We start from the raw sequence: 16,364 nt of genomic DNA, 5'->3' as shown, positions 1-16,364 counted from the left end.
TCTTGCCCTCCTCCGCATTGCTGCTGTGGGACATGCCCCTCAGCATCTCTTCTGCAGCTGCTTCTCCTTCCCAGCCCCACCTGCCATCCCTAGAGAGGGCCTGGGGTTCCTGGGGCCATGGGGGGCAGGGCTGGGCCCTGCACTCAGGATCAGGGATCAGCAGAGCCTGCTATAGCCCCAGCGTGCCTGGCCTGTAGGGGAAGCCAGGGGACCCATGGCCAGGGGGTGGTGGGTGATTTAGGCCAGAGCTTTGCTCCCTGGCTGTGTGTAACTCTGCCAGGTCAGGCTGCTATTCCTGGGCAGCCCCTTTCCCCAGGGAAGCAAATCCTGGGCTCAGCAGGCATGCCCCCCCTCAGCTCCTGGGCACCCCCACATTCCTGGCTGAGCTGCTGGGATGCTGTTTGCACCTCCCTCCAGGCAACCCATCACTGTCATGGAGCCCCCACATCCCAGCTGCGGCCAGGGTGGGAGCAATATAACCCTAGATGCTACTTATTTTTGTTAAGTTATTGCTGAGGGTGGGAGCTGCAGGGGGGTCAGAGGCTGGCACGGAGAGGCCTGGGCACTGGGATTCTGTTTGTTTTTTATTTAAAAGAAACCTGCTCGTGGCTGTCTGGTTGAGGCAGGGTCTGCCCATCCTGCCAGAATAAAAGCTTCCACTGCCCGGGCTGACAGTTACTCTCGGCCAACTCTGATCAGCCACCGGGGCCCCTGGGGCGGCCGCCGGCTCAGCCTCCTCCAGGGGAGGGGCTTGGGAATAACAAGAGTGGGGAAAAAATTCATAGGCAGGAGTGATAGACCAAGCTGGATAAGCAAGCATCTTAGAGAGGTGATTAAGAAGAAGCAGAAAGCATACAGGGAGTGGAAGATGGGAGGGATCAGCAAGGAAAGCTACCTTACTGAGGTCAGAACATGTAGGGATAAAGTGAGACAGGCTAAAAGTCGAGTGGATTCGGACCTTGCAAAGAGAATTAAAGCCAATAGTAAAAGGTTCTATAGCCATATAAATAAGAAAGAAGAAGTGGGGCCGCTAAACACTGAGGATGGAGTGGAGGTTAAAGATAATCTAGGCATGGCCCAATATCTAAACAAATACTTTGCCTCAGTCTTTAATAAGGCTAAAGAGGATCTTGGGGATAATGGTAGCATGACGAATGGGAATGAGGATATGGAGGTAGATATTACCATATCTGAGGTAGAAGCAAAACTCAAACAGCTTAATGGGTCTAAATCAGGGGGCCCAGATAATCTTCGTCCAAAAATATTAAAGGAATTGGCACCTGAAATTGCAAGCCCATTAGCAAGAATTTTTAATGAATCTGTAAACTCAGGAGTTGTACCGAATGATTGGAGAATTGCTAATATAGTTCCTATTTTTAAGAAAGGAAAAAAAAGTGATCCGAGTAACTACAGGCCAGTTAGTTTGACATCTGTAGTATGCAAGGTCCTGGAAAAAATTTTGAAGGAGAAATTAGTTAATGACATTGAAGTCAATGGTAAATGGGACAAAATACAATATGGTTTTACAAAAGGTAGATTGTGCCAAACCAACCTGATCTCCTTCTTTGAGAAAGTAACAGATTTTTTAGATAAAGGAAACGCAGTGGATCTAATTTACCTAGATTTCAGTAAGGCGTTTGATACCGTGCCACATGGGGAATTATTAGTTATATTGGAAAAGATGGGGATCAATATGAACATCAAAAGGTGTTGGTTAAAGGGGAGACTACAACGGATCCTACTGAAAGGCGAACTGTCAGGCTGGAGGGAGGTTACCAGTGGAGTTCCTCAGGGATCAGTTTGGGGACCAATCTTATTTAATCTTTTTATTACTGACCTTGGCACAAAAAGTGGGAGTGTACAAATAAAGTTTGCAGATGATACAAAGCTGGGAGGTATTACCAATTCAGAGAAGGATCGGGATATTATACAGGAGGATCTGGATGATCTTGTAAACTGGAGTAATAATAATAGGATGAAATTTAATAGTGAGAAGTGTAAGGTTATGCATTTAGGGATTAATAACAAGAATTTTAGTTATAAGCTGGGGACGCATCAATTAGAAGTAACGGAAGAGGAGAAGGACCTTGGAGTATTGGTTGATCATAGGATGACTATGAGCTGCCAATGTGATATGGCTGTGAAAAAAGCTAATGCGGTTTTGGGATGCATCAGGAGAGGTATTTCCAGTAGGGATAAGGAGGTTTTAATACCATTATACAAGGCACTGGTGAGACCTCACCTGGAATACTGTGTGCAGTTCTGGTCTCCCATGTTTAAAAAGGATGAATTCAAATTGGAGCAGGTACAGAGAAGGGCTACTAGGATGATCCGAAGAATGGAAAACTTGTCTTATGAAAGGAGACTTAAGGAGCTTGGCTTGTTTAGCCTAACTAAAAGAAGGTTGAGGGGAGATATGATTGCTCTCTATAAATATATCAGAGGGATAAATACAGGAGAGGGAGAGGAATTATTTCAGCTCAGCACCAATGTGGACACAAGAACAAATGGGTATAAACTGGCCACCAGGAAGTTTAGACTACAAATCAGACGAAGGTTTTTAACCATCAGAGGAGTGAAGTTTTGGAATAACCTTCCAAGGGAAGCAGTGGGGGCAAAAGATCTATCTGGCTTTAAGATTCTATTCGATAAGTTTATAGAGGAGATGGTATGATGGGATAATGGGATTTTGGTAATTAATTGATCTTTAAATATTCAGGGTAAATAGGCCTAATCCCCTGAGATGGATATTAGATGGATGGGATCTGAGTTACCCAGGAAAGAATTTTCTGTAGTATCTGGCTGGTGAATCTTGCCCATATGCTCAGGGTTTAGCTGATCGCCATATTTGGGGTCGGGAAGGAATTTTCCTCCAGGGCAGATTGGAAGAGGCCCTGGAGGTTTTTCGCCTTCCTCTGTAGCATGGGGCACGGGTCACTTGAGGGAGGCTTCTCTGCTTCTTGAAGTCTTTAAACCACGATTTGAGGATTTCAATAGCTCAGATATAGGTGAGGTTTTTCGTAGGAGTGGGTGGGTGAGATTCTGTGGCCTGCGCTGTGCAGGAGGTCGGACTAGATGATCAGAATGGTCCCTTCTGACCTTAATATCTATGAATCTATAATTTAGCCCAGGCTGTTTCCTTCAAAAGAAAGCCAGGTGCTCAGGAGCTGCTGTCCCTACTCTGGGCAATCTGTGGTGCCACTGCTGCTGGGGCAGGGGTTGTGGGTCCTGTCCCACCACAGGTGGATGCAGCCCCTGCCAAGCTGTGGGCCCACTGAGCCATGCACAGTTCCCTTCCCCTCATGGGCCCCAGCATGTAGGAAACCGGGGCCTGGCCCCCCAACTCACTGCAGGGGCAGGTGCCTGGTAGGTCAGAGGAGGCTCCAACTCCATCCTCTGTGCTGCACTGGGGCCGAGCTCCTGTGCTTGGCAGGCTCTGTGCCAGCTCATGCCCTTCGCCCCCCCCCATGTGGTGCAGGATCCGCTCCCAGCAGATCCATGCTGTGTGGGACTCTCTCCCTTCTGCTGTGCCCACCTGGCTGCAGCTCCCGTGGGCCCTGCATCCTGCAGCTGGGAAGGTGAATCTGCCCCTGTCCCCAGCACTGCAACTGCTCCCAACTGGGGAGCCCCAGTCCCCAGGCCTGAATTCCCAGCAAACCCCTGGAGGCGGCTCCTGTAGGTGGCTTTGGCCCTGGTGCCAGCTCGAGCTGCAGGACACCCTGGCCTGGGACCAGCTGCAGCTTAGGGGGTGCACATCAGCACAAGCTCTTCGATGAGCTCTGCTGGCCAAGCAGTCGCTGTCACTTCCCAACCCAAGGACCAGGACCCATGTAGCCCCAGCTTCTGCAATTAACCTTGGTCTAGAAGCAGCAAGGAGAAATTGCAGCCCCCTGGTGGGCATTTGGCCATGGCTGAGCAGGCCCCACACCACCATCTGCTGCTTGGCCTGGCTCTCCTCTGAGCTACTCCCCAGTTACTGCCCTTGGATCACTGCACTGGTGGCCTCCCACCTTTGCAGCGGTACCTCCCACCTGCTCCAAGGTCCTCCCTCTGGCCCAGGAGATGCAGCCCAGTCTGGCTCCCAGCAGGGGCCAGTGGGAGTTCAGGAGCTGCCCCCCGGCTTTGCTCTAGGAAGCCTCCACTATATGGCAAAGTTCAGGTGTGCCCAGAGACCCAAAATGCAGGGTCCCCCCCTTACCCTGCAACCCCCAAGAGCCCCCTCCCCCAGGCACCAGCCCCCTAACAGAGAGACGCCTCTCAGCTGGGCACCTGTGATGCTCACACTAAATCCAGTGCCAAGGCACCCATGCAGCATGCAGGCCCCATCACCGGGAATCGATGCTCCAGGGGTTAACGGCCAGGGTGCCTGCTGCCGGTGACCAGGCCCACAGTAGCATGCAGCAGAGCTGGTGCCCCTCAGCCTGCTGCCTAGCAGGGAGTGTTCAGGTCTAGGGAGCTGGAACTATGAGGAGCTGGAGCTCCTCGGAAAGCCAAGACCCAGTCGCTGCCCCTCTCCACAGACCCCCTGGCCTGAAGCCATCTCCCCTCTGCTCATTGTCGGCCCGCCTTGCTGGCACCAGGCAGTATCGGCCACCCAGCACCGGCTGCCTGGCCATGCTGCTGCAGCCATGTCCCACCCCACAGGGGGCAGATGAGTCATAAAGCTGATCTGGGGCTCTGGGCCCATAAGCAAGGCCCTGAGTACCCAGGCCTGCTGCAGGCCGTTCTGCAGCAGCTTTAGACACTTCCAGGCAGAGGAAACGCAGAGCCTGTGCAGGGCCACAGCGTGCTAGTGATTGCCAAGGGCCACAGGCAGCTGACGACAGCGTCCTCATGCAGGCTGGTCTCACAGCACAGCAGGATTGAGACCAGAGCCAACCTAGCCCCATCCCACGTGGGGGCCGGAGAAACTGGGGTGGAAGAGAGGGCACGCTTTGGGACTGCAGCGGGACAGAAACCTCCAGCTGCGGTGCTAAGAGGCTGGGAAGCGAAACAGTTACTGACATTGCAAAGGATCATGCCCTGCTGCGATGAGGGAGGCAGTTAGCTCCTCTCAGAGTGACTGGCGCAGACCAGGGAGGTGGCACTGCCCATGTTCACACTCAATGTGGTGGCAACAAAAGCCCCAAAAGAGACATTTCTCCAAAATGGAGCCAGGATGCTGCAGCACAAATGAAGCCATAGCAACACCGGCTGCCTGTGCCCAGCTGGCATTCCCCTCGGGAGCGCTTGGTGCAGTCAGGCCATGGGGCCCAGGGCCTGCCCACTGCAGACATGACACAGGGCCCCTGGGAAGTTCACAGGTTTATTTTCACTTTGTTACAAAACATTTTAGAAAATTCATTAGAAGCTGCTCCCGCAGCCAGCCCCCCCATCCCTCCACCCAGCCCCTCCCGTTTCCCACAAGCCTGCATTGAGTGCTGACGTCCCCCTGCTTCTGTTCCCCTGCCCCGCACACATCTGGGCAGCTGCAGGACAGGCTTTGGCTTGGCTGGGCCACACGGCAGGGCCCAGGGTGTTGGAGCAGCAGCCCGAGCAGCACCAGCCAGCAAAAGGGGAGAAAAATGGGGTCAGGTACTGCCTGGGCACAGCCCCCATTCCCAGGACCCCACCCTGCAGGAAGCTCTGCCCCCATGTTTGCTACCTGGGGCTGGAGAAACCATGACTGGTGGCAGCATCTTCACTCACACTCAGTACCTGGACAAGCAACGCAGGCCTGGCCCAGCCACCCCCATTCCTGGGCAGTGGGCGGGGAGTGGCCATGCACAAGTATGGACTCTGGTCAGGGCCAGACCAGGCCAGGACCATCCCAGCATGAGGGGTGTGGGAGTCACCAGATGCCAGTGATGTCCTGGGGGCTGGGATGTCACTCAGCAGCATGCACCCGCTGGTGCAGCAGGAGGTTGGAACTGCGGGTGTAGCCACGACCGCACTGCCCGCAGCGGAAGGGGCACGCTCCAGCATGGGAGCGCTGGTGGCGAAGCAGGGCTGAGCGGTGGCGGAAGCGGCGCCCGCAGTGGGGGCACTCGTGAGGTTTCTCGCCCGTGTGCCGCCGGCGGTGCTCCACCAGGCTGGCAAGCTGAGCAAAATGACAACCGCACTGGGAACAGGGGTAGGGGCGCTCTCCACTGTGTGCGCGCTGGTGCGCAGCCAGGGCTGAACGGTGCCCAAAGGCTTGGCCACACTGGCTGCAGCGGAATGGCTGCTCCCCACTGTGTGTGCGCCCGTGCTCCCGTAGGTGTGCCAGCTGGGTAAAGCACCGCCCACACTCAGCACAGGTGTGGGGTCGGGCGCCTGTGTGGCCCCGCTGGTGCCGCAGGAGGTTGGCACGGTCAGCAAAGGCACGGCCGCAGTCAGGGCAGGTGTGGGGGCGCTGGCCAGCGTGGGCACTGCGCTGGTGCTGGCGCAGGTAGGAGCTCTGTGTATAGCTGCGCCCACACTCCCCACAGCGGTAGGGGCGCTCACCCGTGTGCACTAGCTGGTGCCGCAGCAATGTGGCACTCAAGGCAAAGGCTTTGCCGCAGACCGGGCAGGGGAAAGGACGTTCACCTGTGTGCGCTAGCCGGTGCCGGAGCAGGTGGGCTCGCTGGCGGAAGCGGCGAGGGCAGTCAGAGCAGGCGTGGGGGCGTTCGACACTGTGTGTCTGCAAGTGCCGCGCCAGCGTGGAACGCAGCCCAAAGCTCTTGCCGCAGTGACCACAGGTGTGAGGGCGCTGGCTGGCGTGGGCGCCCTGCTGGTGCTGCGTCAGGTGGGCACTCTGCCGGAAGCTCTGCCCGCACTCCCCACAGCGGTAGGGACGCTCACCGGTGTGCACTCGCTGATGCACCAGCAACGCTGAGCTACCAGCGAAGGCCTTGCCGCACACCAGGCAAGGGAAGGGGCGCTCACCTGTGTGCGCCCGTTGGTGCGTGGCCAGCGCCGCACGGTCGCAAAAGCCTTTGCTGCAAGTGGTGCAGACGTAGGGCCTCTCACTCGCATGGAGGAGCTGGTGCCTTGTCAGCGTGGCGCTCTGCCGGAAACTCTTCCCACACTCACTGCATTTAAAGGGCCACCTGACTGTGGGGTCTCTGTGCCGCGCCGGCTCTGCATCAGCGCTACCTCCCGGCACAGCCTCCTCCTCCCTGGCACTGCCTCCTTGCACAGCTTCCTCTGCCCCCGCAGCAGGGTCTTTGTGCCACGCTCCCCCCACCAGCTCCACATCAGTGCGGGTGCTGCCCTTTTCCGGTGCAACATCCTCTGCCCCAGCCACACTCGCCAGCCTCTCACCTGCAGGAACAAATGGGCAATCAGGCATGAGCCGTCCCCACAGGAGGCCAGCTAGGACAGGGCCCCTGAGGCACCACCCACGTGGCCCCGCCCCACCCTGGAGCCGGTTTCCGAGCTGGGGTTGAAGGGGGCGGTCACACCTCTTGGAGCTTTTTCAGGCAGCTGCAGACTCAGGCAGGCGTCAGCACCACCCAGCTCAGGTTCACAAGCCTTTCTTTGCCTCTGTGTAGGCTGGAAATATTATTTGCTTTTTCAGTGAGAGCCAAGACATGGCTCTCATCTGGTTCTGGGGCCCTGGCACAGGTGGTGGGATGGGTGCAGTGGTGCACACAGATTAGGGAGAGGGTGGTGACAACCTCTGAGAGGAGCTGGGCCAGGAGGGCTTGCAGGGGTGGCTTTGGGGGGTCCCAGCTGCCCCCATCCCTCTCAGCTAGGCTTATTTATTCCTCACCTGTTTGGGGGCTCGGCCAGCTCTCATCGTCCTCGCCTTTGCTGAGATCTGGGACTTGCAGCTCTTCCCCTCGCTCCATCCAGTATTGGGATTGGGGCCCTGCTGGGAGAGAACAGAGCAGGTGGGATCCAGCAAAATACCCGCCCAGGTCAGCGTTCATCTGCCACTCTGGGCTGGCATGGACAGAACAGCCAGGAAACACCCGTGGAAACACAGGAGGGTCAATTCAGACACAAACTATCAGAGTGGAATGGAGACATCCTACGGACTCCCCGAGCCATGGTGCCAGCGAGGCCCCACAGCCGCTACTAACACAGGGGTATAAAAGCCCCCTGCCAGCTTCAGACTTGAACCAAACTGGCTCCGTGCAGCGCCAGGACTGAGCCTCTGAACGGAACTAGTGGGAAACAGTTGGCCTGGCTAATGCCACCCTGTGTGGTGAACATCAACTCTGTGCAAAGGAGCAAGCCAGGGAAGCGCCCACATCCCATGAGCCAACAGCCCCACCGGGGACCCCACTCCATGGGGCAGAGAGCCAGCAATCCCCTCGGTCACAAGGGGATAGCAGAGACTCCTGCACTTTCCAGAGCAGACCACGTACTCAGGCCCTGCAGGGGAAACAGATCACGGCCCTCCCGAAAGAGCCCCAAACCAGCCTCAGAGCACACAGCCTGGCCATCAAAGCTCTACGGGGAACAGCTCTGTGATCTTCTGAGCCACAGAGCCCTGAGCGTGCTCCTGCTGGAAACATTTGACAGCATCACACCACTGGATTCGACCTAGGGAGGAAGCGCCTCACACTAATGAGGAAACAGCACACCCAGGGACCCCTGCCGCTGGGACAGAACCCCAGCTCCTTGGCACAAGGAGCGTCTTCGTTCTGGGCTTGTGCAGGGCCTGGCACCATAAGGCCTGATCTCCAAATGGCTCCAAGTACTACCACGGGCCAAAGAGCAATCGCCAGCTGGTGCTGCCCTTGCAAAGCAGCACCCCTCCTGATTCCCCCAATCATAGAATTGGAAGGGACCTCGGGAGGTCATCTAGTCCAGTCCCCTGCACTCATGGCAGGACTAAGCACTATCCCTGACAGGGGTTTGTCTAACCTGCTCCTAAAAATCTCCAGTGATAGAGATTCCACAGTCTCTGTAGGCAATTTATTCCAGTGCTTAATTACCCTGACAGGTAGCAGTGTAGCAGCTGTGTTAGTCTGTATTTGCAAAAAGAAAAGGAGTACTTGTGGCACCTTAGAGACTAACACATTTATTTGAGCATAAGCTTTCGTGAGCTACAGCTCACTTCATCGGATGCATTCAGTGGAAAATACAGTGGGGAGATTTATATACACAGAGAACATGAAATCTCTGTGTACATAAATCTCCCCACTGTATTTTCCACTGAATGCATCCGATGAAGTGAGCTGTAGCTCACGAAAGCTTATGCTCAAATAAATGTGTTAGTCTCTAAGGTGCCACAAGAACTCCTTTTCTTCCTGACAGGTAGGAAGTTTTTCCTAATGTCCAACCTAAACCGCCCTTGCTGCAATTTAAGCCCATTGCTGCTTTATCCTCAGGGCTAAGGAGAACAATTTACCTCCCTCCTCCTGGTAACAGCCTTTTATGTACTAGAAAATTGGTAGCATGTCCTCCCTCAGTCTTTTCTTCTCCAGACTAAACCCAGTTTTTTCAATCTTCCCTCATAAGTCATGTTTTTTAGACCTTTAATCATTTTTGTTGCTTTTCTCCAATTTGTCCACATCTTTCCTGAAAGGTGGTGCTCAGAACTGGATCAACAATACTCAGTTGAGGGCATATCAATGTGGAGCAGAGCGTAAGAATTCCTTCTTGAGTCTTGCTTACAACACTCCTGCTAATGCATCCCGGAACGATGTTCGCTTTTTTTTGCAACAGTGTTACATTGTTGATTCATATTTAGCTATCCACTCGGACCCCCAAATCCCTTTCTGCAGTCCTTCCTAGGCAGTCATTTCCCAGTTTGTATGTGCGCAACTGATTATTCCTTCCTAAGGAGACTACTTTGCATTTGTTCGTATTGAATTTCATCCTGTCTACTTTAGACCATTTCTCGAGATCATTTTGAATTTTAATCCTATCTTCCAAAGCACTTGCAACCCCTCTCTGCTTGGTATCGTCCACAAACATTATTAGCGTACTCTCTACGCCATCATCTAAGTCACTGAAGATATTGAACAGAACCAGACAGAACTCTAACCCTAACCCAGGACTGATCCTCCCCACCCCCCAAACACACACACACACACACACACACACATACACATACAGCCCGCACAGACACCGGTCACACCTCCTCCCCCATGCCCCTGCACAGACACTAGTCACACACACCCCTCACACGTACACACAGAGCTCTGCAGAGAGCAGCCAATCCCCCCCCCCGCACAGACATCGGTCACCCCCCCCCGCACACACACCCCCTACCCACACAGAGCCCTGCACAGAGAGCAGCCAACCCCCCCATACACACTCCTGCACAGACACAGATCACCCCCCCACACACACACAGTCCTGCACAAAGAGCAACCAACCCCTCCCCCATACACACCCCTGCACAGACACAGGTCACACCCCCCCCCCCAGCCCTGCACAGACAGGGGTCACCCCCTCCCCCACCAGCACAACATACCAGCTGTCCCGGAGCTGGCTGGGGGGCGGGGCCGATCCGCGGGCTGCAGCTGTGCACCCCACCGCGGAGTGGCCTGGCTGGTGGAGGGCTGCTGCCCGCCCCACACGCTGAGCCAGCTGGGGGCCGGGGAGCGGACCGGGCGGGCTGCAGCGTGCCCAGACCGGGAGCAGCCCCGCCCCGCTTCCGTCCCCGCGCCGCGGGGGCTCAGCCCGCCCCAGCACAAGCACATCCAATGCCCGCCCCGCCGCCGAAGGAGCCGGCTTTACCGAGCTCCGGCTGCAGCCCGCGCCCTCCACCCCGCTCGGCTCCAGCCTGGCCTCGGCTGTTTACCAGGGGCCGCGCCTGCTGGGGCTCTGCACCAAGCGATGCCGGGGAAGGGCTCCCTGCCTGTGACCGCGGGGCTGCCCCGCTGCTGGCCCCCCCACGTCCAGCCTGGCACCAGCAGGAGCCAGGCCCAGCGCCTCTGGAAATCACCGCTCGTTACAAATAGCTCAGGGCAGGAGCCCGTGCCCAGCAAGGCCACCCGCCTCCCGGGCCGGTCTGTGCTGCAAAGCCAAAGAACTCATTTCGACAGGTTTCAGAGTAGCAGCCCTGTTAGTCTGTATTCGCAAAAAGAAAAGGAGGACTTGTGGCACCTTAGAGACTAACAAATTTATACGAGCATAAGCTTTCGTGAGCGACAGCTCACTTCAAATGCATCCGATGAAGTGAGCTGTCGCTCACGAAAGCTTATGCTCTAATAAATTGGTTAGTCTCTAAGGTGCCACAAGTCCTCCCTTTCTTTTTAAAGAACTCATTGAGTGCCTGTGAATGCAATCCGGGCACGCAGAGCAGCCAGGCGGGCTGTGACAAACTGCCCCTCCCCTCCCCCGTGTGAGGGAGAGAGACGGCTATGCCACTCTCTGCTTCTGGCCCGACAACAGTGTTACCCCCTTTTTATTTTGGGTTTACTTTGTCCCTCAACACACAATATGTACATGAAAAGGAGGACTTGTGGCACCTTAGAGACTAACAAATTTATTAGAGCATAAGCTTTCGTGAGCTACAGCTCACTTCATCGGATGCATTTGGTGGAAAAAACAGAGGGGAGATACCAAATGCATCCAATGAAGCGAGCTGTAGCTCACAAAAGCTTATGCTCTAATAAATTTGTTAGTCTCTAAGGTGCCACAAGTCCTCCTTTTCTTTTTGCGAATACAGACTAACACGGCTGCTACTCTGAAATATGTACGTGCAAATCAACAACAAGCAATAGTCCGGGGGGTTTCAAATCCAGCAATAACTTTTCCACTCAGTGTAGAGGAGTGGACTCGTGTCTCACGAGCGCCCCGTGGCTGAGGAAGTGCAGGCGCTGCACGCACTCTCCCTAAAGCCCTTCTTGGGCTTAGGTCCTTATCCGTAATCGGTCCCATAGTCTAGTCGTGGTTTCAGCTCTGACAGCAGGCCTTACTCCAGGGCTTCCTCCTGGAGGCCATGTCCTCAGAGGGCATTTCAGGCCCCAGCTCTCCTACTGGCCACTAAAGAATTTAAGTTCCCCTTCTGGGGTATCTCAAAATCCAGGCCACTTCCCCCAGTGGCTAATGACAGGTGAGGAAGGCCCTGGTCCGCTAGCTACCCCTGCAGATAGCAGTTGTCCATCATGCCCCTTTAGCTACACCACCCATTCCCAGGGCCACTTCCCAGTAGCCCCACACCTTCCTCAGCAGCAATCAGTCCAGAGCACCTTCTTTCCACCAGCACTGCTCTGTTTTAGGTCTAATTGATTGCTTGCTCACCTCTCTAACTCTACTAAGGAACTGATTTCATAACAGCCCTGCATCTCCTCTTATACTAGGCTGCTGGGGCCTGATTGGCTGCTCCCTTCAGCCCCTTTCTGATTGGCTGTGTACCAAACAGCCACTCTAGGCAGCTTGGAGGATCCTCCCCACTGCCCTTTTCTGGGACAGGGAGTGGCAAGGCACAAGGCCTCCAGCAGAGGGCCTCAGAGGGTCTGGTACACCCCTTCTGGGGACATTATACACTAGTTACAAAGGAAAGAGTTTGTTGTTTGGTGAATTATCTACATTTATCTAAATTTGTTTCACTGTGTTAATAAAAATAATAAAACACATTATTAAAGTTGTGTGTTTTGCATGTTACACAGCAAAATTCATATGAAGAAACTGCTCGGGCATAGCTGGCTCTCAAATAACCATTTTTATTAACTATGTGCAAACATCCAAGGTCTAGTTTAACCTATCCTGAAGTTGTGAGTGATTTCTGATGGCTTCTAAAATATAGATAACAGTGAATAGCACTACAGTGTTCACAAACTCTTTGTCTTCTAGCCCTAATCCCATCACTATGGGGTCAGAGCTCTGAGTCCTTCTTCAACTTCGAGTCTGTCTCGAAGCAGTAGAGTGCGCACAAACTACTTAAAGAAATACTATCCTAGTCCTATATACTACACTAAGTTAAATCCGCTAGCATCCTTAGTGTTTTAGGGAGACTCATACAGCAGCAATGTGGCTTGGTATGTGTTAATAGAGTTTGCAAACCCTATCATATTGCTGGAATACCTACACCTCCTTTCCTTTTACATTCCCCAAACTCAATCATAGAAATCCCAGCTCTCAGTTTTCAGAGTAGCAGCCGTGTTAGTCTGTATTCACAAAAGGAAAAGGAGTACTTGTGGCACCTTAGAGACTAACAAATTTGAGCATAAGCTTTTGGGAGCTACAGCTTCATCCGATGAAGTGAGCTCACGAAAGCTTATGCTCAAATAAATTTGTTAGTCTCTAAGGTTCCACAAGTACTCCAGCTATCAGTTTGACCATGTTTGTGGAAATATACAAATATACATACAAAGTGGTTCTCACTGTCGTATGTTATCCCGACAGCTTTGAAGCTATCATGTCACCTTTGCTTTAATACATGCTACTGTTTATCCAAATAATTTTGATGATTTCTATTGAACTAATCAATAGTCGAAACATTATTTTAAATATTAATGCTACATTCAAGTTACTTGGAAAAGTGCTACAGAGAGGGCAGATGAAGTATCTTTGTGGAACAGTAGTGTAGTCATGCAGGATTTACATTCTGCTTCCTATTTTAACTAAGATTTACAGCTCAAACACTGGGGTAACAGTTTAAGTCAGTGGCTCTCAACCTTTCCAGACTAATGGACCCCTTTCAGGAGTCTGATTTGTCTTGTGCACCCCAAGTTTCACCTCACTTAAAAACTACTTGCTTACAAAATCAGACATAAAAATACAAAAGTGTCACAGCCACACTATTACTGAAAAAATGCTGACTGTCTAATTTTTGCCATATAATTATAAAATAAATCAATTGGAATAGAAATATCGTACTTACATGTCAGTGTACAATATATAGAGCAGTCTAAACAAGTCATTGTATGAAATTTTAGTTTGTACTGACTTCACTAGTGCTTTTTATGTAGCCTGTTGTAAAATTAGGCAAATATCTAGATGAGTTGAAGTACCCCTTGGAAGACCTCTGTGTACCTCCAGTGTACACGTACCCCTGGTTGAGAACCACTTACGTGATTCTCAAGTGTAGGGACTGAGAACAGTCAAAGGAAAGGTTACAATTTTATTATTTTCTGTTTGTTTATTTTGGGTAAAGGAAACAGAACAAAAGTAAAACAAAAACAAGAGCATCAGCAGAGCAACTGCAAAGCTAGAGCTGGCCAAACTGGAGAGTGACAAATCAAGACAGAAGCATGAATGCCAGAACTGTTTAGCAGAGCTGGAAGCCAGAGCGTGAACACCAAAACTGGGAAGCAGGAGCCCAGGAGCGGGAGGCAGAAGAGCAGCAGCAAGAAGAAGCGCACTGACGGGCTGTGCAAGCAGAAGCAGCCACACACCAATGATCCATGGCCCTTCCTTCACCACCAGGCTCAGTGTCACCTTCCTCACAGCTTGACTAAATGTTGAGGTGTAACCTTCAGAAGGAACCATTGCAAAGGTTCCCTGGACTATAAAAGAGAGGGGCAAAGACCCGCAAATGATCTCTTTCATCTAAGAACTCAAAGGAGCCAGCACTATGGCTTCTAGAGGAGATTCTGACTGAGGGTGGGTGGGACAGCCACCATCCTGCTGGAAGACTTTGAGTGAGAAAAGCCATCTTGAACAAAGACTGTATCTTGCTAGGTTCAGTTTTAGTCACTGGAAAGCATTTCACTTTTATCTGTTTGAAACCACTTCTGCCTTTATCTCTTATACCTGAACTCACATCAAATCCTATCTTCTTTTGGTACTAAACTTGTTTTACTTTTGAGCTAAACAGTGCTGGGTTTGAATAAAAGTGTTAGCTAACTCCACTGAATGTGGCAAGCTGTGCATTTTGTCTCTTTCGAGGAGGAAACAGACCTTATTATTCCCCTGAATGCTGCAGGAGAGGGCTGGACATCGCAGAGCACATAGGTTTGAGACTGGAGGTGTGCTGGGGTCACCTGCTAACATCAGCCAAGTCAGGAAGCCAAGAGTATGTCTGTGAGAAGTGGTGGCAGGCTGCTGGATGCAAAATGGCTGAATCAGAGCTGTACATGAATGAGAGAGGTAAATAGTGGTGCCCCCCAGGGATCTGTACTGGGCCCAGTCCTATTCGACATATTCATAAATGATCTGGAAAAAGGTGTAAACAGTGAAGTGGCAAAATTTGCAGATGGCACAAAACTACTCAAGACAGTTAAGTGCCAGGCAGACTGCAAAGAGCTACAAAAGGATCTCTCAAAACTGTGTGACTGGGCAACAAAATGGCAGATGAAATTCAATGTTTATAAATGCAAAGTGATACACACTGGAAAACATAATCCCAACTATACATATAAAATGATGGGGTCTAAATTAGCTGTTACCAGTCAGATCTTGGAGTCATTGGTGGATAGTTCTCTGAAAACATCTACTCAATGTGCAGTGGCAATCAAAAAAGTGAACAGAATGTTGGGAATCATTAAGAAAGGGACAGATAATAAGACAGAAAATATCATATTGCCTCTACATAAATCTGTGGTACGCCCACATCTTGAATACTGCATGCAGATGTGGTTGCCCCATCTCAAAAAAGATATATTGGAATTGGAAAAGGTTCAGAAAAGGGCAACAAAAATGATTAGGGGTGTAGAATGGCTGCCATATGAGGAGCGATTAATAAGACTGAGAATTTTCAGCTTGGAAAAGGGAGGACTAAGGGGGGGATATGACAGAGGTCTATAAAATCATAACTGGTGTGGAGAAAGTAAATAAGGAAGTGTTATTTACTCCTACTCATAACACAAGAACTAGGGGTCACCAAATGAAATTAATAGGCAGCAGATTTAAAACAAACAAAAAGAAGTATTTTTTCACACAATGCGCAGTCGACCTGTGGAACTTCTTGCCAGAGGATGTTGTGAAGGCCAAGACTATAACAGGATTAAAAAAAGAACTAGATAAATTTATGGAGGATAGATCCATCAATTGCTATTAGCCAGGATGGGCAGGGATGGTGTCCCTAGCCTGTTTGCCAGAAGCTGTCTGGGGCACCTGGCATTGGCCACTGTTAGAAGACAGGATACTGGGCCAGATGGACTTTTGGTCTGACCCAATATGGCTGTTCATATGTTTTTATGTTCTCATGTACAGTACACAGAACACAGTGCATGCTGGTTGAAGGCTGTGTACCCCCAGGCAGGGAGCCACAGAGGCAGAAGCATTTTGGGGCACATGGGTTATAATACCAGCAGTGACACAACATCTCACTGAGCTGAAATGCACTCCAGAATGTGGCACTAATCGATATTTGAAACCGCATTGTAAATATTAATGCCATATTCAGGTTACATGAAAAATGCTCCAGAGAGGTCAAATGAAGCATTTTTGTGGGGTAGGGGCGTTTCAGTTTTGTCTGAATGGCCAGTGAATGGTATTTGAAAAGAGGCAGGTCACTACTTTGAGATGCATTAACCAAGACACATCTCGTTTTCTTTCAATTTACTTGC

General features: G+C 51.8%; 1 protein-coding gene across 1 annotated transcript; it reads right to left on the bottom strand.

Annotated features, from left to right (window-relative positions):
• Positions 1-4,262: 4,262 nt before the first annotated feature.
• Positions 4,263-10,730, bottom strand: LOC119845805 (zinc finger protein 501-like). The gene is made up of 3 exons (XM_043506291.1): positions 10,645-10,730; positions 7,718-7,816; positions 4,263-7,266 (listed from the first exon to the last, which is right to left on the bottom strand). The coding sequence occupies exons 2-3, from the start codon at positions 7,794-7,796 to the stop codon at positions 5,867-5,869; spliced, it is 1,479 nt and encodes a 492-aa protein (XP_043362226.1). The 5' UTR covers positions 7,797-7,816; positions 10,645-10,730; the 3' UTR covers positions 4,263-5,866.
• Positions 10,731-16,364: the final 5,634 nt, after the last annotated feature.

Source organism: Dermochelys coriacea, chromosome 20 (genome assembly GCF_009764565.3).
Source record: "Dermochelys coriacea isolate rDerCor1 chromosome 20, rDerCor1.pri.v4, whole genome shotgun sequence".
NCBI lineage: Eukaryota > Metazoa > Chordata > Testudines > Dermochelyidae > Dermochelys > Dermochelys coriacea.
This window is presented reverse-complemented; position numbering and strand designations above follow the sequence as displayed.

Bases quoted from the DNA above. Each gene is read 5' to 3' on its own strand.
- LOC119845805 (XM_043506291.1), bottom strand. From the start codon at position 7,796: ATGGAGCGAGGGGAAGAGCTGCAAGTCCCAGATCTCAGCAAAGGCGAG. The intron at 7,267-7,717 runs GTGAGGAATAAA...TTGTTCCTGCAG, and splicing joins CTGGCCGAGCCCCCAAACAG to GTGAGAGGCTGGCGAGTGTG.